General features: G+C 36.9%; 1 protein-coding gene across 1 annotated transcript in view; it reads right to left on the reverse strand.

Moving 5' to 3' along the window:
- The window catches only part of LOC135450646 (collagen alpha-1(XXVIII) chain-like), a 34,083-nt gene that overhangs the window by 9,984 nt on the left and 2,671 nt on the right, over nucleotides 1-21,428 (reverse strand). The window contains exons 3-25 of the mRNA XM_064719024.1: nucleotides 20,915-20,935; nucleotides 19,349-19,408; nucleotides 18,167-18,220; nucleotides 18,045-18,089; nucleotides 17,231-17,257; nucleotides 16,908-16,952; nucleotides 16,254-16,298; nucleotides 15,561-15,614; nucleotides 14,746-14,814; nucleotides 13,989-14,057; nucleotides 12,157-12,225; nucleotides 9,914-9,982; nucleotides 9,414-9,482; nucleotides 9,259-9,327; nucleotides 8,035-8,103; nucleotides 6,759-6,830; nucleotides 6,108-6,176; nucleotides 5,382-5,453; nucleotides 4,457-4,525; nucleotides 3,965-4,033; nucleotides 2,204-2,272; nucleotides 1,098-1,166; nucleotides 576-644 (exon numbers count right to left, since the gene is read on the reverse strand). Of these exons, the coding sequence (XP_064575094.1) occupies nucleotides 576-644; nucleotides 1,098-1,166; nucleotides 2,204-2,272; nucleotides 3,965-4,033; nucleotides 4,457-4,525; nucleotides 5,382-5,453; nucleotides 6,108-6,176; nucleotides 6,759-6,830; nucleotides 8,035-8,103; nucleotides 9,259-9,327; nucleotides 9,414-9,482; nucleotides 9,914-9,982; nucleotides 12,157-12,225; nucleotides 13,989-14,057; nucleotides 14,746-14,814; nucleotides 15,561-15,614; nucleotides 16,254-16,298; nucleotides 16,908-16,952; nucleotides 17,231-17,257; nucleotides 18,045-18,089; nucleotides 18,167-18,220; nucleotides 19,349-19,408; nucleotides 20,915-20,935 (1,392 nt within the window). The remainder of the gene's footprint in view (nucleotides 1-575; nucleotides 645-1,097; nucleotides 1,167-2,203; nucleotides 2,273-3,964; nucleotides 4,034-4,456; nucleotides 4,526-5,381; nucleotides 5,454-6,107; nucleotides 6,177-6,758; nucleotides 6,831-8,034; nucleotides 8,104-9,258; nucleotides 9,328-9,413; nucleotides 9,483-9,913; nucleotides 9,983-12,156; nucleotides 12,226-13,988; nucleotides 14,058-14,745; nucleotides 14,815-15,560; nucleotides 15,615-16,253; nucleotides 16,299-16,907; nucleotides 16,953-17,230; nucleotides 17,258-18,044; nucleotides 18,090-18,166; nucleotides 18,221-19,348; nucleotides 19,409-20,914; nucleotides 20,936-21,428) is intronic.

The following is a 21,428-nucleotide window of genomic DNA, read 5'->3' on the forward strand; positions in this document are numbered from 1 at the left end:
CAGTTTGGGAGGTTTCACAGTGAAATTTGCTTTTTATAGTTACAGTTATTTTTAGGCCTTTGTCATGGTTCCAAAATAATTACAAATATAATCCTTTTTGCAGGGATCAATCCTCATACTGGCTATTAGATGATTATTTTATTTATACAATAAAAAAGAGGAGTTAATTCCAAAAGAACTCAACAGTAGTGCCTATAGCTGTAACAGTAGTATAGGCAAGACATGGTAAGTACTTGCCTGGCCCTTAATTCTGACCGATGCTAGGTCTGAAGAAATTTTTGCCACTCTGTTGCAGCTAATGTCTGCAGGATCTAAATGTTTTGTCACTGATCTTCACTGCTTGGTTATCACCTTATCATTTATCATATGCAGCCACAAGGAGGCTATGGCTTATGCCTAGTCACCATAAATATTTTTGATTTTCTACAAAATAAAGATTATTTGTTGGATTAGTTGTTTCCAGTGAAGACAGAAAACATGCAGATGTCTATACATAATCACACATTTTTGTAGTATACTTCCTCCCCTATTTTAGAAATTAGACAAAGAGAGACATAGTTGTTTAAATCTCTTACTTTTGGTCCTGGCAAGCCTTTTCCTGGGGGACCAGCAGGGCCAGCTGGTCCTCTACTACCAGGATCACCCTGAAAGCCAATACTTTAAGAAATAAGTAGTGAATACCAAAGTTTAATGTATCTCTAGAACTCCAAGCATCTGTTACACACAAATGGGACAAAGAGAACTATTGAACTGCACTGTGCAAGTCCAAACAATGTTAACCCAGGGATATTGCTGGCAGGGCAGTGAAGTTATTGGGGATAAACACTGGCTGGTGGTCTAAGTGTATTCAAGTCAATTATGCAGTTACACAGGAATTACAATTCCCATATTATAAAATGAACTCCAGATTCTCCAAACAAAAAAACCCACAAAAACTCAACAAACCTAAACCAAAAAAGATTTACCTTTTATATACTGAGAAGAAAGTTAAAGCTGGATTAAATAGGAATTCTGACTATGACCTATGGGTAGGAATTGTATCTCTATGAAGTAGAGTATACACAAGCATTTGCTTTTCTAGGACTTGAAGCCTGTACCTTAGGTCCTGGTAGTCCAACTCCATCTGGGCCTTGCTCACCGGGAATCCCAGGGAGGCCTGGCAAGCCCTGAAATTGTATGCACAGACAAAATATAAATTTAATTTACAGCTACATTGACTACATCCATTTGTTAATATTTTCATGGTAGTGTTTAAACTATATTGTCTCTTAATGGGATCACTGTGATCTACAACTGGTTACACTTTACTCTGATATGCCAGAAGTAGTGTCAGTAGCATTTACATGTGTGTTGCATGTCATGCAGGGGCTTGAATGTGTTTAAAGGTAGAGGGATCTAATGTGGAGAGGCAGTTGCAGAAGCAGTTCTTCATTGGGTTGCACAAAAATAGCAGAAAGTATTATAAATCAATTTCCATGTTGATATTTGTTAATTTTGGTTCCTCAGTGTGGCAAATGCAAGCACTTTTGCTTGTGTTTAGCATAGGCAAATGCAAGTATATGTGCTCCAAACTCTGTGCCTGTAGCCAGCAATCTTTCTGAGCCTTCCTCACTGCACAGGCAGGAAACTGCCAGGGCTGGTGGAGCACACTGAGAGCAGACTGGATGTGTGAGCTCAGCATTGCACACATGTGCAGGGAAGGGAGAAGAAGGAGAGGAGCCTTTTCTCTTTGCATCTCTTTGAAGGGATTGGTTATATTTACCAATAAAGGCCTCTGTAACCATTAGTTCTGGCTCTTTGCACACCAGTTGCTTTTTCAGTGGTTCTGGGATGTATATGGATCCAGCTGCTTAGCTAGATTGTATTTTCCTGTTTGGGAATAAATTTTGGACAGTTGGGCAGAGGACAGGACCCTGCAGGAAGATTTTGAGGGAACTGATGGAAACATCAGTGATACTTTGGCAAAAAGGACCTGCCTGGAATATGTTATGGGGTGTATCAAGAGAAGAGGACAGGGATGATGATGTGCTATTTGAGAGAGAGATTTCATTTTATTCTGTGTTGAAGTGCATTTCCACAGTTGAGGAGTTTTAGGCTTTTAGACCAGCAAATCTTTCCTAGCATGTCAGACATGTAGGATAACCTCTTAGGTGTAGCACTTATTACTTCCCAATTCACGTAAAGGAAACATCTATAAACTTACAGGTGGGCCGGGATAACCATCTCCTTTTTGCCCAAAGGGCCCAGGGGGTCCTGGGAGGCCTTGGTCACCCTGATGAAGGCAGGAAAAACAGCTAAGTGAATGCCAAGACAATTGCTAGCAGGAAATTATCCATGAAAGTCAAACTCACTTGGCAAATATAATTTGATTTTATCTGTCTATTGGCTAATGTATTTTACTATGTGAATTATTATTTTAGGTTTATTTAATCCTGGACTAAACGAGTGACATTTAATAGTGCTCATGATCTACAGTCCTGAGTCACTAATTTTAATATTTTTCAAGACCTCTGCTGTCATTTGTGGCCTACATATTAGAAGAAATTACTTTAGTTGTATTTCTCATATATTTATCATAATTTGTTCTAGAATTCTATTTTCCTGTAATGCTGTGGAACCTCATTAAACCTTTGGAGTATAACAGGCTCTTCCTATGGGAAATGTACAACTCAACTCCTTTCATGGATCCAGACAGCTGGAGTATCTCAGGAACAGATTTACCAAAAAAACTCGGAGGACCTTAACCCTCCCAGCCACACTGGGGGGTGCAGTGAGTTGCTCAGTTGCTACAGAATGGATGGTCAAGATTGCATTTGTTCCTGTAGCTACCCAAAATATGGGCATTTAAAACAGTGGCAAAAAAAGACCCATGCAAAAATAACTTAAAAAATTAGGCTGTAAAAAGCTTTACCCTCTATGGCTTTACTCAGTATGCTTGTGTGTCTAAGAACTAAGTAAAAGCAGAACCATAAATGCTGACAAAGACAGCAAGAAGTGAAGAATGTAGTCACAGAAACATGCAGTATTGCCCAATTGAAAGAGCTTTGGGGGGCTCAAGGTTGAGGGAAGTGAGACTTGCAACTCTGAGCAAAGGATATGTTTCCAGTTGATTAATTCCTGTTAGATCCCCAGAAATGGGACAACATGAAGTTCTCTGAATTGACTGTTCTATACCAAAAATTATGTGATTCCATCAGCATATTCTCCTCCTGATGAAAATAAATGTAAAAATCTTGAAAACCACTGACTGATCAAAAAGAGATAGAGATTGTCACATGTTTCTCATGCTTCTGTTACTCTGTTCAGTTCACTCAAAGAACAAGGGATTAGGGATGTATTCAAAAGTACTGTCAAACTCACTAAGAAAAAAAGGTGGTGGAGGGGCAGGCAAGATCCAGTATATTTGGAGAAACACAGGTTTGTATGTCCTGAGTTTGTTGGTCTCAGGAAAAATCTTTGCTGGAATGAAGAGTGGCTTATGAAAGTTGAATCTAGGTACCACAGGCAGTGGTACACAGAAGCCATTAGAGATTGGCTACATGTTCATGTTCTTCTTACACTAGAACCCTGTGTTGTGAATATGAAGTTAACCCTGAAGTTATGAATGAAGCAAAGGAGCCTGGCTGAGAAAAATCAGCTGCTTGCTAATGAACATGTAGGCTGTTGTAAACAGGGTTAATGGGGTGCTCTCTCTGAATTCACACCAGTTAGAAACAGTCATTCCTCTCCTGGTTCTCTGCCATCTGAAAGGTTACAGTTACAGACTCTGGAGGATTGACCATCCTTGGTTATCCAGCTCTGCAAATCCTTCTACTCTGCCAGAGTTGTAGGACACACACATTAACTGTGGGACATTTCAGTGGAACACTGGGGCCATCCTAGGAGGTTTGTTGCTGCTTCACTGAAATCCTTCTGCCTTATTTTGCAGTTGTATCAGAAATCAGTTTAACAATTTAGGAGCTACCTTTGCCCCAGGAAGCCCAAAACCTGGTTCTCCAATTGGTCCAGCAAGACCAGGTAACCCAATGTCACCCTGCAATGAAGAAAATAAATTCTCTGCTTACATATCTTATTAAACACCACAGGCTGTGGGTTTCTTTTATATAAATTCATATATAATGAACATAACAGCTCATTTTATTTATTGCTATTGCAAACATTAAAAACACCAAAAGCATAAATGAAAATGAAAGAGTAAATAGAAAAAATACAAAGAATAAACTAACGTGCTTTGATATCCAAAGTTACTCAAAATAAAGAAATGAACAAAAGTAGGCCACACCTCAAGCTGGCATACAATTAATACCAGGGCTCAGTGGTAGCTAGACTGGATGCAATCCAGAGGAAGTCTTAGTTGACCTCATAAGGCTGGAATTGTTGACACAAATATTAACATAGCCTACTTCAGCTTTCACCCTGGGTTTCTAAGCACTAGGAGATGGAATGTGGATGGTACCTTTGGTCCAGGCACAGATCTTCCAGGAGGGCCTGGCATTCCAAGACGCCCTGGTGCACCAGGCTCTCCCTGCAGTGAAGGTAGGAGAGAAAAAACAATGGATTTTTCTGAAAGTGAGCATGACAATCACACAGAGAAAACATTTATGCAACAATTTACATTTAATTCCATTAAAATTTGATTAGAATTTCTAATAACCTTTTCTATTCAGAGATCAATCTAATATTTGGAGAACTGAAAACTACCTTATTCTGTTTTCCCCATGGAAATGAGATTCTTCTCAGTCACTAAAGAAACATGTTTTTAGAAGTCCCTTTCTTAGTGTATTCAAGGCTTGGTCCCCCACATACAGTGCTCAAGACTCCCTGCCCAGGTGTGTAGGTATACTGAAAACATTTATACATGTCTGTTAGAGTAGATTTTTTAAAATGTATCTTTCAGTTTACTTTTTTGCCTCTTTTTCATTTTTGGGGAAATACTCTTGTTTGTATAAATAGCAAAAGAATAAGGAACTGGAGGATAAACCTGGAGTAGCTTTCATCAAGTACTGAGTATTTTAACAGAAACTCCAAATCCATAAAAGAATATCAGCCATGAGTCAGTGTAAGGGAAAATAAAGTCTTGTCATGTATTTATATGCCATACACCATACTATCTTCTCAAATATTTCAGTATAAAAATAACAGTATGTAGCTTTACATTTTCCAAGCCAACAGGGAAGCAATATGGGAAATGCAAAGGGTTTTAAAAAACACTGCCAGTTGTTGGTAGGGATCATGGGGATTCTTGCTAATAGAAGCCTTTGTTGAACTTTTTTGAAATTATTTTTTTATAAAGTTGATTCTAGAGCAGTTGTTTCTGAGATCTGGAACAATGTACAGCTTTGGGAGAGTATTTTACACATATAACACAGTAATAAACTCACTTTAGCTCCAACAGGTCCAGGCATTCCTGTTGGTCCTGTTAGTCCACGTATTCCTCTCTGTCCTTGATCTCCCTACAGAAATGGAAAAGACATGTCATACATGTCAAATAATTTAAGAATGTATTAACTGAAATCAATTGTAAATGTCAGTGAAAGATAGCAGACATCTATTTGTAGGTGGTGCACATGAGCTGTTCCTATTGCCTTCACTGGCAAGTTAGTTAATTCTGCTCAGGAATTATCCAGTGTTGGATTTATACAATTAAAAAGACATAGATTTCATCCAAAATTAAATAAATCAGTTTACCACAGAATACTGTGAAGAAAATAAAAGCCAAATGGAATCTTAAAGGTTGAATAATTGCAGCTGAAAAGCAAGTTAAGTAATTACATTAAAAAGATAATAGGAAAAATAATAAAAACAGGAAAATATAATCCAGCTGCTAGTACTTGTTTTTTTGTTTTTTTTTTTTTTTATTTGAAGGCAAATAGGGCAAATCAATTGATCCCAAAGAAAAGCTAAGAATACTGTAAAGTTCTCAAGAGAAAATTGGCTGTTCAAGCAGATTACTGGGCTGTAATAATTACAACAAAATTGAAGCAACTATGAGTCCAGAATAATATTTTTTTGTTACTTATATTGGACAAAAAAAGAGAAGTCTTTTTGACAAACCTTTTCCTGGAACATTCCAGTTTTGAGTGACACCTTTAGTAAGAAATCCTCACCTTTTCCCCCTGTATTCCAATCCCTGGAGCACCTTCAGGACCTCTAAGACCAGGCAACCCTGGTTCACCCTTGAATAGAAAAATCAAAGGAGTGTCTCAGAGCACTGCATGGACGTGGTGCAAGACAAACATGGCATTCCCTTGAACAAGTTCATGAAGACCATGGACCTTTCAGAGTCAGTGACAAAGCTCCCACTGCTGTCAGGTGTGTCCAGGGGCTCTTTCCCATATTCAGAAGCAAGCACTGTAGAGCTCCATGTGGAATGTGAGAAGTAGCACATTTCCTTAGAGACAGCTGAACACTGAGTATATTACCTTAAATTCTGAATCTATTAAAAAACACAGTCAGAAGGCCAGTAAATCTTGCCCATACCCATTTTAGTGGTTTCCCTCCTGAGCTGCAGGGCATTTAATGAATTCCACAAAGCATACAAGAGTAAACAAGATAAGGCAATGCCCCACCCCAAAACATTAGAAAAAGTGAAGTTTTTCCTAAAAAAGTATATTCAAAAGAGATTTTTTTTCTGAAAAAAAATGTGGTACTTTTCCCCTTGTCCAGGAACACTCTCCCTTCTAGGTTTGGGTGTCAGCACAGGGAGAATAGCAATGCTTGGGGTGAAGCAGAGGGACTGCAGAGAGAGATGAACCAACCTTTTGTCCAGGGGCTCCATCTTCTCCTGGAAGACCAGGCAGACCTGCCAGTCCTGAAGGCCCTGGATCACCCTGACATCAGTAAAAAGTAAGTTCTTCTATTAAATGCAGACTCAGTATTATTTCTTCTCTGAATTAAGGAAATCTATTTAATTTTTTTTAACTTTAAATATATTTGTAGAAAACATTTATGCATATGAAGTCTTGTCTTTTTTTATGAAGACAGTTTTCATTACTTGGTACTATCCTACTGTCTGATTGTTTTGAAGTGTGCATTTTATCTATGCAATTAAAATTATTAGCTGTTAATGATCCAGCTTATTCTTAAAAAATAAGCTGAATAATTTCATTAAGTGGCAGCCTTTGAAGGAAATATCAGCTATAACTGATTATGACACAATGATTGACATCTTGCTGATGAATATCAATACAAATCAATTAATGTCATTGGAATTATCATGGCCCTAATTATGTAAGATTCAGGAGCGTGTCTTGGTTTTAGATGAATTTGTGGTGAAATGGGTTCTGTCAGTTCTATTGTCTTTTGTGAAATTAAAGAGAGAAATGGAATAATTTTCTTTTCCAGCCCCTGTCACAAATCCCTAACAAACCAGACCAAAACTAGGATAGCCTTGTGCCTTTCCACTGTCACAAAAGTACATTTTCATTGACTCCCCTATTCTATATTAATCTGGCTGTTAATGTCATAGGGACTGGTTACTGTTTGGGCACTTCAGCACTAAGACAATCTGGTTACAGCTTCCTCTCCTCTTAGCAACTCAGCTGTTCTTTCTGTCCACCAGCACAGCTGGTTTCTCCTATGAAGGCCTGAGGATGTAGCTGCTCTGTTTCCACCACATTCTGTGTGGAAAGGGAAGGAGCAGCCCAATAACCACTGTTCTGGGTTTATTTTCACCTCTCTGCTACAGTGTAGCTTACACCTGGGGCTGTGAGTTCTGGCAGCTGTTCAATATTCTGGATGGTTTTCTCCACAGAGCTGTAGGTGAGCTGTGTGCAATGATGACTTGAGCATGAGCCAGGCAGGTGGAAGTTTCCAGTCACCACAAATCTTACTATTTTTTACAGAACAGGGGTATTTAAAATGCTGCCATATCTGGAGGTCATTGAAACTCTCTGTTAAAAATTCAAAATACTAAGAATCTAAAAGTTATGTCTAAGCCTGTTTTTATGTGGCTTCAGAAAGCATACTCAGGAAATATAAATTTATAATTCAAATGAATAAATAGATTAAGTAATTCCTCTGTTAACAATGTACCTTAGAACCAGGTTCTCCAATACCTCTTTCTCCTGGCACTCCAGTCTCTCCTGGCAAGCCTTGTTCACCCTTAAACAGATATTAGTTTTTAACAGCATTATTATGAAAAATATAAAAGCATACGGTTCATTGTGTAAATTTTAAGAAAGATTAGTGTGATCTTGTCTGTAGTAAGAAGTGTTAAACCCTTGGTCACAAAGATTGGCAATTTGCCACATGTTTTGAGCTGTCACCAAAGAGCTGTTAGTGGAAATTATTAATGCTGTAAATCTACACTTGTATGTCCCTGGGAATCCTTCCTGCCAAAGAGCTGATATTTCAGGAGCATATATGACATCCAAAGACAAATGTTATTTTTTACTTTTTAGCAATGGTAATCATATCCCTGCACAGTCACTTAAAAGTGTAAGAGGTGATACTTGATTCTGCAAAATTCTTTACTTGTCATGGACACTTGACCCACTTGCACCTCTACTTCCTTTATATCATGCTTTAATAGCCTTCAGAACTTTGTCACATCTTTCAGGAAATTACTTTAAATCTCCATTCCAACACCTCTAGGGTGATGTCTTTCATTAACAGTTCTGTATTTTGTGAATCAGTTAAGGCTAAATTATTCTGAGAGATTTCCTTCTGAAAAAGTAGTCTTCCTTGCACCACGGACCATTTTTGACATCTGGATACGTAGGTACAAATTCAGAGACAATAGGTGGAAGGAGTTGCAAGGAAGGCAGGCAATCTCTAATGTATCTATGTATGTATTTTTCTGGAATGGAAACAGTACAGTGAGAATAAAAGATGATATGGAAATTGGGATGGTCCTGTCTTGTAAGGGCAGCTAGTTTTTGTAACAGGTTTACTGCACCTCCACGTGCCATGAAGAAACCACAAGCTGAAGGCAGACAACCCTCTCAGTGGAAGTGTATCAGGCAAAGTGCAGCTCACTGTCTGGTATGTGGCACCTGAAAGCTTCTGTGTGAGTCAAGCAAAAACCTAAATAAGTAGCCATGGCTTTAATTTACCAAGGCTTTTCAGTGGAGTAGGATCTGCTGTATGGTTTATAATATCAATAAAGAAAATATTTTCCTGCATCTATGTCAATACTTGGATTGGTTTTCAGCAATCCAGTTTAATGTAAATATTTACAGAGATAGACCATTTCTTGATCATGAAACATAATGATAAAAACAGCACAGTAGCTTTTACTTCAGAAAATTCCCTGACCTTTGGTCCAGGTATCCCCTGTCCTGGTAGCCCTCTAGAGCCAGGTGGTCCTTTTGGGCCCTCCACTCCCTGAGAAGAGTAGTTAAGTAATTATTAAAAAATAAAATAGTCTCTGTTACTATATACTGAAGTGTGGGGTGAGGGGAAAATTGTACCTTTTCTCCTTGAATTCCAATTCCAGGTAATCCAGCTGATCCCGGTAAACCAGGGGGACCACACTCACCCTGGCAAACAAAGTACAGGAGCTTAGTTGTGCAAAGATACAGAAACACTCTGGGACAGCTCTCTTGCTAGTCAGTACATGCTGACTTCTTTTGAAGTCAGTAAAGCTGGGGATCTGACCTTTTATCTTTCACACATGCATTTATTCCCCACTGGGTCAGTTGCAAACAACCTCTAGTCTCTTTTTCCCTTTTTAAACCTTAACTTTCACACAGAATCAGATGCTTTTTCTAACATCTTCTATTTTAATATGAGGATGTTAATATGGGTTGGGAGAATTTATTGGGCATAAATCTCTACTAAATACCACATTGTCCAGTGTCTTTTATGGGTTCCTTGCCTCATTGTACCTTCTGCAGTGAGTATCAACCCTGTATTCCCTGTATAGGATTTATTTGCACTCCATTAATCCCCTGGTGTATTTATTGCTCACCTTGTCACCTTTTATGCTGATGCCTGGAAGTCCACGAGGGCCTCTAGGTCCATCAAAGCCACGATCTCCCTACATGAAAAACGAATAAGTTATGAACTGTGGAGACACACAGCTGTTCTCTCTGAAGTGACTAGAGACAGTGTTTTCTCTGTCATAATGAAAACCAAAATGAAAAGAACCAGAAAGCTGCTCCTGGATCTGTGTTCCAGGATACCAAAGAGATTATCTTTTCAAAAGAGTTTGCCCTGCAATTTGAAATTGCTGAATTGCTGCTGAAAGAGCTGAACAAGCTTCTTTTTTATCTTTCTGCCCACCTCAATTACTTAAGGTCCTGTTCTGCTTCCTCTCAAATCAATGGCAAACCCACAGCTGATTTAAAGGCCTGCAGGGATGAGTACTGAAATTAACTAAAAACCGAATTCTGCTTATTTTTTCATGAGTTAATCTCATTAAAGTGTGGGTTAATCTCATTGAAGTGGGGTAATTAGGCTCTGGCTCCCACTGAAGACAGGTTGACTGTATTGTTATAGAAGTCTATTTGTAAATGTCATTTTCTTTCTAAATGTTCATTTACAAAATAGTGGTCTTGGGGAAAGTGCCAGTTACTAAAAAAGGTACAAATATTGTGCTTTTCTGTACTTCTTAATAAAACATGTAGAGGCAGATGTCAGCTTGTTTAAATAGTAAAAAAAAACACCCAAGACCATAAAATTACACCCCAGACAGATCTTTTCTATCCTTAGTAACCAATTCCATAATTTTAACTTTGACAGAAATTCCTTATGAGGATTTGTATTTAAAATAACATTCTTTACTCCTGATGCTTTAGAACATCTGCCTTCATTATCCTTTTTACTAAACTGTGAACTTGTAGTAAAAAGACTTGAAGAAAACAACTGCAAATTTGCTTAGATTAACAAATCACCAGTTTAAAATGTGTTTAAAACCAAAGAACTGACATGCTTGGCAGCCACAGATTGGATTAGAGATACATATGGACTCTGTTGATACATGCTTGGCTCCAGGTCAGACTTGGCAATAAAAAGCAGTACACTTTTTATAGAATGAAGAGTTCCAATAATGCTAACAGAACTTCTCTTTGATTATTTTATTCTGCCTATCCATCTCAACTGCTTAGTAGTTTTGGTTAGATTATGCATCCATCTGTGCTTGTTCTACTGTGCCCTGTTGCTGTGTTTTAGTTATTAGTTGTAGTGTTTCTTCCCACATTAATTGGTATTTCAGTGGCAATTCAGTGATTTTGAAATGCATTTTCTTCAAATTGTATTTTTGTTAGTTTTCATTCATGAGATCTGCTAAACAGATACAAGCCATCAGCAAAGAGGTTAAATAATTTCTATAATTCATCATCATAAAATACACACTGGATGTTTGAAGATATTATGTTGCTAGCAGCAGTTAAATTTCAACCCATCTGACAACAGTATTTTGCTAAGCAGAAATCCTAAGATTTTTAGTGAAGGGCTACTCTCACAGAAAATCTGATTTTTAGTTGGGATCTGCCTCTGTGAAACCATTTTTTTATTGTTTTCTCAAGCAGAATTGGTGCTTGCATAAAAATGAGAAAACTGTTTAGTTGCTCAGTTCATGTACAATCTGTGTCACTTTGTTATTTGTAACCAAAGGCCACAGCCTAGGAACTGGTTTTCAGTGGGCAGCAAAGGAATCTTCTAGTAAGTCCATCCATGTAGTACAACTACCACTCTCATTACTGCCACTGGATCTGCACATTAGTAACAGCACCTTTCTTTTTCAACAAATTGAATTGTCTTCTGCTAAAATGCGTAAGCCAGTGGTTGAGGTATGTAAGAAGCTTAGCCTGTCTTTATAGTGACAGTAAAGGTCTCTATATAAGGATTAAGAAAAAAACCCAATGACAAAATGCTAAATTTTTCATCTAGGAACCTTTTAATGGTGCTTTATTTACAGTCAAATGCTTGAGGCTTTTTTGAAATTATGGAATTCATTCCAGGCTTAGATCCCACAAATCAAGCATCAGGTAAATTAAATATTGGCTTTACAGGCCCCAAAGGCTAGCTATGCCTACAAGTCATGTTTGAACCAAGTGAATTCCATCAAAATATATTGGATTGTTTGATGGAAAAATCTTAATATTAATTTACAAGATACTTTCTCAGATTCCTGTGCCTTCTATGGACTTGTTTTGGCATGCACTCATTTAATGGTGCTGCTCCGGTCTTAGAACCCTTTGACTGTTGTACCTTTGCTCCTGGAAGCCCTTCTCCTGGTGAGCCTCTTTCTCCTTGAACACCTTGTGGTCCTTGAGGCCCCTGTTAACAGAATTTAAAACGACCTAGGATATGTATTAATCACTCAGATGGACAGCAGTGTATTCTATGTCACTGTCTGTTATAAGCAGGTCTTCAGACCTTGGTGTAGTTACAGTCTGTGACAGATACTGCAGTGACACAGCATTCCCAGTGAGTAAGTGATGAGCATTCTGGCCTGCAGCAGTAACAATACCCTTCAGGTTCCTAAGGAATCACAGGTTATATAGATGAAATTTCTATTCCTTACATTTTGGAAATCTTCACGCCCTAAATTTCCATTTTACAAATTCTTGCTAATCCTTATTAATGTATCAGTATAATCATGAGAGACAGAAGCAGATGAAAGCCCATGCAGAGTAATGCTGAAAGAAACAAAGCTGTAGAAAGATTTGACTGTAATTGGCAAAGAGAGAAATAGCATGCCCTTCTCTTTTTGAAAAAAGATCTGATAGAAGCACAAGGGGCAAATGACAAAAAAAAATGCATGTCCAACACCTGTGCATATTAAGCCTGCTTCACAGTCTTTTCTTGCATCTGTTTTTTAAAGATTTTTACTCAGATTTATTGCTTGGGGTCACACATACATCACAGAATGCTGATAAATTTGTCTCTGCATAGCCTAAATATGCTTCTCCTTCTGCACAGAGCTTTAGAGTCATTCCTAAGGTATAGATATTTGGACTCAATTAAGCCATTAAAAGGAACTTCTTTTGAAGCACATAAACTTTAAAATAAATAAAATAAGCATATTTAGAATATTTTTTAAAATCAGGATCTCTTGTTATAGCAGTATTTTTTTGGCTAGGAAAGATTAACATCCAGGCATCTCTCATCCCACAGAGTGGGTCTTTGCTCTGTGGTGTTATTGAAGAGAATCTGGAAGTGTTACTGCCCTGCTTGGACTGATTGCCACCACCATCCTTATTTGAAATGCTCTTGTTCTTGGGCTCTCAGCAAGAACTCACTGCTCTCCAGTAGTGTATTTTCAAGCAGGTTTGAAATCAGTCAGTTCACCTACCAAACAATGATTCTCTTTTTCATGGGAGCGCCTCTTATGAAATGTTTATTCCAAATTTTGCCTTTTCAATGGGAAAAAGGTACTTGTGAAAAAACTGAACAAAATTTCCCTTGTGGTTGCACTAGAAATCTTTCATCCAGGTGAAGAGAAATGAATTTAAGTCTGCTGTACTGTAAATAGCTCAGGAAAAGGTCCTGCCTGATATTTAGAGAAAAAGGACCATAAAATTGACATGCTGGTTTTCTGAATTACCACAAAGAGATGGAGTTTACAACTGCCAGGAAGAGGAAGGGAAGGAAAAGTAGGGAGAGACTTCAGAGCCAAACCTACTATAAATTCTGAAAGTCTCCTCCTCAAAGCCATGCTGATGTTAATATTCTAGTGATACTGAAAAGCAGTCAACTTCAAAGTTATCACATAGGGATTTCACACTATTTAATCTATTAGGGAACAGATTTATTTATATATTTGTGTGGTTTTGCATCAGATGTTATATTTTCATACCTGTTTTAGAGATATGATAATTAGAAAAGTTAAGAAATTGGAAACATTTCCAGTTTATTGAGGGAAACAAGAGTCAGACAACATAATATGTACAAGAGTGAGAAATGGTAGAAGAAAGGAGATGGTATAACTTAGCACACATTTTCTTGTGTGCTAAATCTTCCCCATTTTTATGGGGAAGCATTGAGAATTTTTACTTTCTGTCCTGCTTTCCTCTTACCAAATAAAAAACCAGACATACCATAAATCCTGGTTCACCAATTCCAGGTGGGCCAACAGGGCCTGGTCTTCCTGTCAAACCAATGTCACCCTTCAAAGAAAGATGTACTTTGAATATGCCTGATTTAGGAATTTTTATGTGTGCAGCATATAACAACTCATCAGGCATTCTGTGCTTGAAATGTTGGATGTAGGAGATTACAGGAACAGCAGAGAAAACCTGAGTGTCCTCAGAGTCATACACCACACGAGGCCCAGCAGGCTTTGAACTGGGCCAATGTCACAGCTTTAGGGGAGAGGTCAGTTCTGCATTTGACAGAAGAAGATGTTGAGTCTAAAAAGTCTAAAAGATTCATTATTCCCTTCATGCACCCAGTCATGTATCACTTACTGCCCCTTCCCAAGAAGTCAGTATTCTATCTTCTATCTTGCAGTTTCTGTTCTTTTTATGCCAGTCATCTAAACCAACAAGCCTGTTTTGCACAGATTAATTTCTGTTTAAGACTATGAATTTGTTTTTACCTAATCATACTCTTCTTGGTAGTTTATGTCAAGCATAACAACTACTGTAAAAAAATCCTTTAAAGTATATACTTAAAATGTACTTTTTGTTTGCAACTGTTTGTCAACAGTTTTGATAACATACAAAATACCTTTCCAGTACCACAAAACCAGCATTTATGGTCTTGAAGTTTCTTATGAATCAGCAAGTCTATTAGCTCAGCTGTCTTGATCCTTATCCTACAATACATGGAATACAGAATATGAGATTTTTGTACCTTTGGGCCTGGCAATCCTACTCCAGTTTCTCCAGGCAAGCCAGGTGGCCCAGGGAGACCTCTTTCACCCTTTTAAAGAATGAAAAGAAAACAACTTTGCTTATAAATTGGTGTTGAGGAAAATCAGTTCAACTCACATTGCAGATTAATTTTTAGTGCATCCTGAATTTCAGCCCATTGGAATTGTCTTCCACAGTATTTTATCTGTTCACCCTTTCAGAGCTTCAAAATTCCCTTGTAATAATTCATCTTGTACAAAGATGAGACTAAACAAAAGGAAAAATGTTTCATAAACAGCTTGACACTCAGCTGTTCTGTGTATTGCTGTTGGCCAGCTGGTGCAAAGAAGATATCAAGAGAGATAACAAATAATGTCCCTTATATGCTTATTTTCAAGTTTTTCTTCAGGACAACATTCCTTTTGAACTACAGAATTCTTCTTGAGAATGTTCAGTCTCAAAAAAAGGCTTGATTTGAGATGCCAAACAGAATTCCTGTTTGGCACTTCAGGAAAAAGTTTTAAACTGAAAACTGAAGAAGTGCAATGCTAAGTAGTATTCTCTGACTCTAGCATATTGTAAGTGTTGATTAATAAAGATGGGAGTGTGATTTGGACCTGAATTCAATACAAAGAGGAAAGTAATAAATACTTATCTGAAGAACCTTGTAGAATACAAAAAGTACACATTTTGCTGTGTCAAGTTAAACTGCATCCACTACCAGAAGGGTATAGAATATAAGGATAAAATCATAATTGTTGTGAGGCTATATTAATACCTTTTAACATTAATTAAGAGAAATAGAGCAGTTCTTGCCTTTGATCCTTGCAGACCTTCAGGCCCTTGATCTCCAGATTGTCCTGGCAGACCCTGTTGAAACAGGAGTGGTTTCAATGAGATTTTTCAAGCTTTCATAAAAAATGACAGCTTGAAAAAAATGTATTATTTGCTGAAGTTTGCATGAAAATAAGAGTTTTAAACACAGCAGAACTGAAGCTTTGTTTTGTGATGCATGTACATGTTTAGTTACTCAATCCAGTGGGAGCTGGCTCTGGTATTTGGGGAGAGAAATTGGCTCTTCCTTTTTTTGTATACAATTAAAGGTACTGTACAGTCAAGATGTACTGAAATATATATGATAGGCTAAGCTTCTTGGCCATTAGGATGAGAGTATTGGGATGACAAGAGACTAAATATTCTTCATGTACTTCTTGAGGAAATGAAATCGTTAAGAACTGAAAGAGAAATGAGTGATTTTGGTTTTTATGGAAATGTATTTGCTGTGGTCTTTGAGACTGAATGAATTATAAGGATGATTTATTTGTCTAGATTGCTTCTCCAAATTCTTATTAATTTTGCTATATAAGAAGATAGATTTTGGGTACCTTGAAGTCAGCAACTCAAAGATTCCATGTCAGTATGGGTATGATATTATTTCAGATCATTGAATCCCAGGGAACCAGGTATTGTTGTTTTCATAGTTCCTTTTTATTTTTTTTTTTCTTTTACCTGTATCCCTCTGACTCCTCTGGGGCCTACTGGACCTTCAGGGCCCTGAAAGATAATTGAAAAAATGATATATTTCTGTATTTTTAGATTTTGTCACAACCACTTTAAGGTAACTTTTTACTAATGTATCTTGTTTAGATATCTTTACATTAAAATCAAAACTAAATGTAAGAGAAGCTCAACAGCCACAAAATATTAAATATTTTTTTTTAATTGACTGGTAATCAAAATACAGCCTGACCAGTAATTCAGGATTAAACTCTATTTGCTCTGTTTGAAATATTTAAAACAATTATGCACTAAATCTTAAAAGATTGGAGTAAGAAACCTTGTTTTCATTGTTATGTCTCATTATCTTTGCTTACTATTTCAAGCCTTCTGCCTCTGTTAAAGTAGAGATTTACCATTGTTTAAAAAGGCTCAGCCTTGGGCCCTAAGAGGAATCATATGAAAATGTAGAAAGAGCTCAGGAAGTTAGTAAAAATGGTGTTCTTGCTTACTACGTACTTCAAACCTGTCAGACATCAATTTCCCTCAGCCTTAGAACTAATATATACCTTAAATCTATCATCATGGTTGCTATTCAGGGAATTCTAATTGTTTTGGTGGTTTAACTGTATTTCTTGGAAAAATAACAACTTTGTGGCTACTTACTCTTTCTCCTTTTATTCCTGGGATTCCACATTCACCTCTTTCACCCTGGAAAGGAATAGGAATAAATACTTATGAGTTTCATTGGCATATCATCCTTATTCTCCAGGTGCTTTAGTTGAAAACCTAAATGTTATTCTATTCAGGACATAATATAGCAATTGTGCTGCAAGTTCACTGAGGAAAAATTACATCTTCTATTACAGCTTGTGGAGCAGTGGCTAAAATGATGTTATTGTTCCTTACTAGTATTTAAATTAAATACAGCTCTATATATAATAAATAACCACAAAGATGCAGGCATCATTTCTGACTAAAAGACATACCTTCTCTCCTTTATATCCAGATTTCCCCTGGGAAAACAAAAAAGCAAAGCAGATTGTGACAATATATAACCCAAAAGTAGGAACATGAGTATTCCTTAATATTCTACTCTCTTCAGAAAAATAGCATTTCAAATAGAAAAGATGACTCTGATTAACATGGCAATATGATTCGAAGTACGGTGCCTTTTAGTCATGGTAGACGCTGTTGTCTGGGTAAATGCATTGTATGAATGTATCATTTTAGACTGGGATTCTGGTGTTGTAAAAGCAGATCAAGTAGAGTTGATATTTCCACCTTAGTGAAAAACATGCAAAAATAAGAAAACAAGAAAAAGACACTAATTAAAGAGGATGTACTGAATAAATAAGAAAGCATAAAGTAGAGGAATTCAAAGGTGAATACATTCAGAATTATGCACTAAGAGACTTGTCCTACACTTACTTCCTATAAATATTTCATTCAAATTTTTCACTGCTATTCTACACAGGGTCCTTTATTTGTCAAATCTAAATAAACTCAGAATGATGCAGGCAGAGTATAAATTTCTGTAATATTCTTAGATTATCACATCAAAACATGTCAATGTTTTGGAGGTACTATGTATTATTGGAGAGTATTTTCTAGATTGCACATATAAGAAAGAATTATTCCTTTTCATAAAGCAATGAGAATGTTTTCATTAATGTTAATGAATCATTAGATGGTAAACCAGAATTGGAATTTGCTCTTATCACAATAAGAAAAAAAAGTAGTATTTTTCCTCAAAGGAACACTGCTCACTGGAGAAGAAGGGGAAAAAAAGTATTTTTTTACCTCTATTCCATCTCGTCCTGGGATTCCATTAAGACCTGGGTCCCCCTATGAATAATTCAACATCATGATCAGTGAAATAAGGACAAGACAAATCTTTCTCCTAAATGTGAAAAACCAATCACCTTTGCTCCTTTCAGGCCTGGAGCTCCATCGTCCCCAGTGCGACCCTTTTTACCCTGAAACAAACAAAATACAATTCTTATGATATATGTTAGTAAACATAATTTTGTTTTACAATATATATGCTGTTTTTCTCAAACTTAAGATATTTGCCTTCTATAGATTTATTTCTCAAAATCTCTGAATTTTATTATAATTGAAATTGAATATCTGGGAACAGCAGGACCAACTCAATAGGCAGTCATGTTTCTCTTTTGTTTGTTCAAAACTAGTTTGTTCACTTCTTCTCTGAAGAAAAGAGGTGATCAGCTGTTTTTGTGACTACCCAGCTTGCTAAGTGGATGCTTTTGTTTTCTTCTCAACTCTTTGGGGAGTATGCTTCTGTGGAAGCAATACCTGCACTTTCCAAGTAAAGACAGCAGATATTAACCCAAACAAAACTACTGTTTGCACACAGTAGAGGGTACATTTTGTATTAAAGTGCATTGTACTGTGCTGCATAAACCCAGGTGTCTTTCTGTTTGTGTATGTGTAGGATATTCAGGTCAAAAGGATGAGATGGGCCAATCTAGGGTTCTCTTTCAAGCTCTGACACTGTCCCTTCACCTTGAGCAAGGGCTGAAAGGTACAATAGTGCTTCTAGTTCAATGTCAGAGATATAATAGCAGATCATTTGGTTGTTTTTGAAATGTAAGCCCTGCAGTTTAGATCACCAAGCCTTGTGTGAAGCAAACCCCTAGACTATTCTGGAAGAAGTCCAGTCCACTTTATTCTTGTCTCAGCTGTTCCTGATGCTTCAGTATTTTGCTCTCTCTCTTGTTTTCAAAGAGCTTTTTGGATATTAATGTTAGATTTGAGGCTAGTTAGATCCAGCTGGTCTTGTGTGATTGCAAGAGGAAAGGTGTTCCTTTCAGCCTTTCATACTGCTGTGGCTCGCAGGAGAGCCTCACCACACATCGCTGCTCATCCTCCTGTCTGTCCCCACCCCGAGGGAGTGTCCCATGGCAGTCTCAGGGCTCTGTGCACTTCCTGCTGCTGGAACATCTTCATGGAGGAATGTGCATTGACCCTGGAACTTCTGTGGCCTCAGGATTTGGGTTCAAACAATTTCTTTTAAAATTTTTAACAGTGAATAACATTTGAACTTATACTGTAGATCAGTTATTTGAGTGACAGCTACTTACAGCAGGACCAGGAAGGCCTCTTTCCCCCTTCTCACAGTTACATGTGTCAACCTGGGGACACTTTGGGTGAAAATAGTACAAATCAGCACATTCAAATGGAAGAGATAGAAAACACACAGACATTTCCTTTAAGTTACTGTATGGCTAGTTTAAATACACCTGGAATGACCATAAATTGTATTTACATGTTTTACAGAAATCTTTTAACGATCAGTTTACTACTCATCCAGAATGTGGCCTCCTGCACTCCATCCAAAATTGTGTATCATTCCTACTCCTAAAATTTCAGTCATCTTGATAATGGCTTTACCTCCAAACTCTTCATAAGGTCAGTTTATGGGTGTGCTTTGTCTGTTTTGTTTTCATTACTAGGCATGGTAGACATAGCCAAGAAGATGAAGTAAAAAAGCATCTTACATCCCTTTACTTAATCCCATTGTATGCAGGATAGTTTATAGTTTAGCTCTAGGTAGATCTATAAACAAAGTTTGTATGGATGTATACTTTTAGTTAATGCAATTAATTATAATTCTTAATAATCCTTCTTTCTCTTCTGTTCTCTCTGCCATCAGGTGTTGCAGTGAAACCTCATTATGGTATGTATTTATGGGATTTTCAAGATCTTTTTGAATCTTTAAGATCATGACAGAGTTATCACAGATACTGGATTTATTTTTGAAGGAGAGATAAGGAATGTAATTTTATTTTTCAGTTTAGTTATTTATTAAACCTCTGCTCATCTTGAAGATGTCTAGAACTGAAGGGTTGAAAAATCATTCTTATCTGAATATCTAAATTAGTGACAATATGTTTTCCAAGGCTAACATTGACTGTCTTACTCCTTCTATATTGATGGAGAAAAATCAACATGTCAGTGGAAATGAGTAAAAAATTAAATGTTTCAAAGTTTTGTGAACACTCATACTATTTAGCAGTTTGCTTGTGCTGCTTAGGAGAACATTTTTTGTCTGATAACTGTGTCTTAAATATCCTTAACATCTTTAAAAGGAAAACTAACTTTATTCCCCACAAAATGCCAGCCCAGACCTATCAATGCCTGCAGTCAGGGTGACGCAGCATGGACAAACTGGAAGAAGGCAGTGGTGGAGCTTTGACATCTTACCCTTTTCAAACCCTCTCACATAGGAAGAGGGTTAAGGGTTAGAACTGCCCTGTCTTCAGCTCTGCATCATGTTTTATTTTTCACTGAGTCTGTCACAGGACATTTCAAGATGTATGTCAAAATTCTTGCTAGCCAGAATACTCACACATTGTTTCTTTTTCTTTGAAGGTCCTTTAGGTTAGCAAATTATATTTGTAGTTAGGAAATGAATAAATTATTAATTACTAAATATAATAGTAAATTACCTTAGGATAGCAAATTAAAGCTCTGTCCTGCAAATTCAAAAACATGTTTAACTTGAAGACAATTTCATTAGACTCAGCATTTAACCAGCTTCCTGAGCTATCAGTTTTCCTGAATTATATTTCCATAAAATTGTAAATATATATATTAAGCAGTAAGTCTACACAGGAAAAGAAAGCCCAAAAACTTAAAAGATTTACCTCTTCCTCAGACAGGTCTTTCTGTAAAGACAGATATTGAAAACAACATTAGAAACTTAAAGTCTCAATCCAACTCTACAGAAAAGATACTGCAAGATGTGACAATAAATAGATTCAGCAATTAAATTATAGCTAATTAAATTATACAATTAATATATTGACTAACAATTAAATTTCAATTTCTAAGAAACATTCTAGCAATCTCTCCACTCAAAAAAAATAATCTAAATATTTTCAATTGTTTTTATAGATTGTTGACTGAAATAATTGACTCTCCATATTCTAAAATTACAATAGTAAACAGGTTAGCTAGATATATGGGAACAATGCATCCACAAACTGCATTGTTTACAAACTGCTGAATAGAAGCAGCTTTTTAGTAGGAGTCAAGGATGAATGTTCTACACTTGGAAAATGAGAAGCTCTTGTATTCATACTGTTAAGCACACACAAAATGAGAACAGAAAGTACACCCTAGAAAAGATTTGGCTTTGCCAATGATCACATAAAGTTA

The sequence above is a fragment of the Zonotrichia leucophrys genome, chromosome 7, assembly GCF_028769735.1.
Source record: "Zonotrichia leucophrys gambelii isolate GWCS_2022_RI chromosome 7, RI_Zleu_2.0, whole genome shotgun sequence".
NCBI lineage: Eukaryota > Metazoa > Chordata > Aves > Passeriformes > Passerellidae > Zonotrichia > Zonotrichia leucophrys.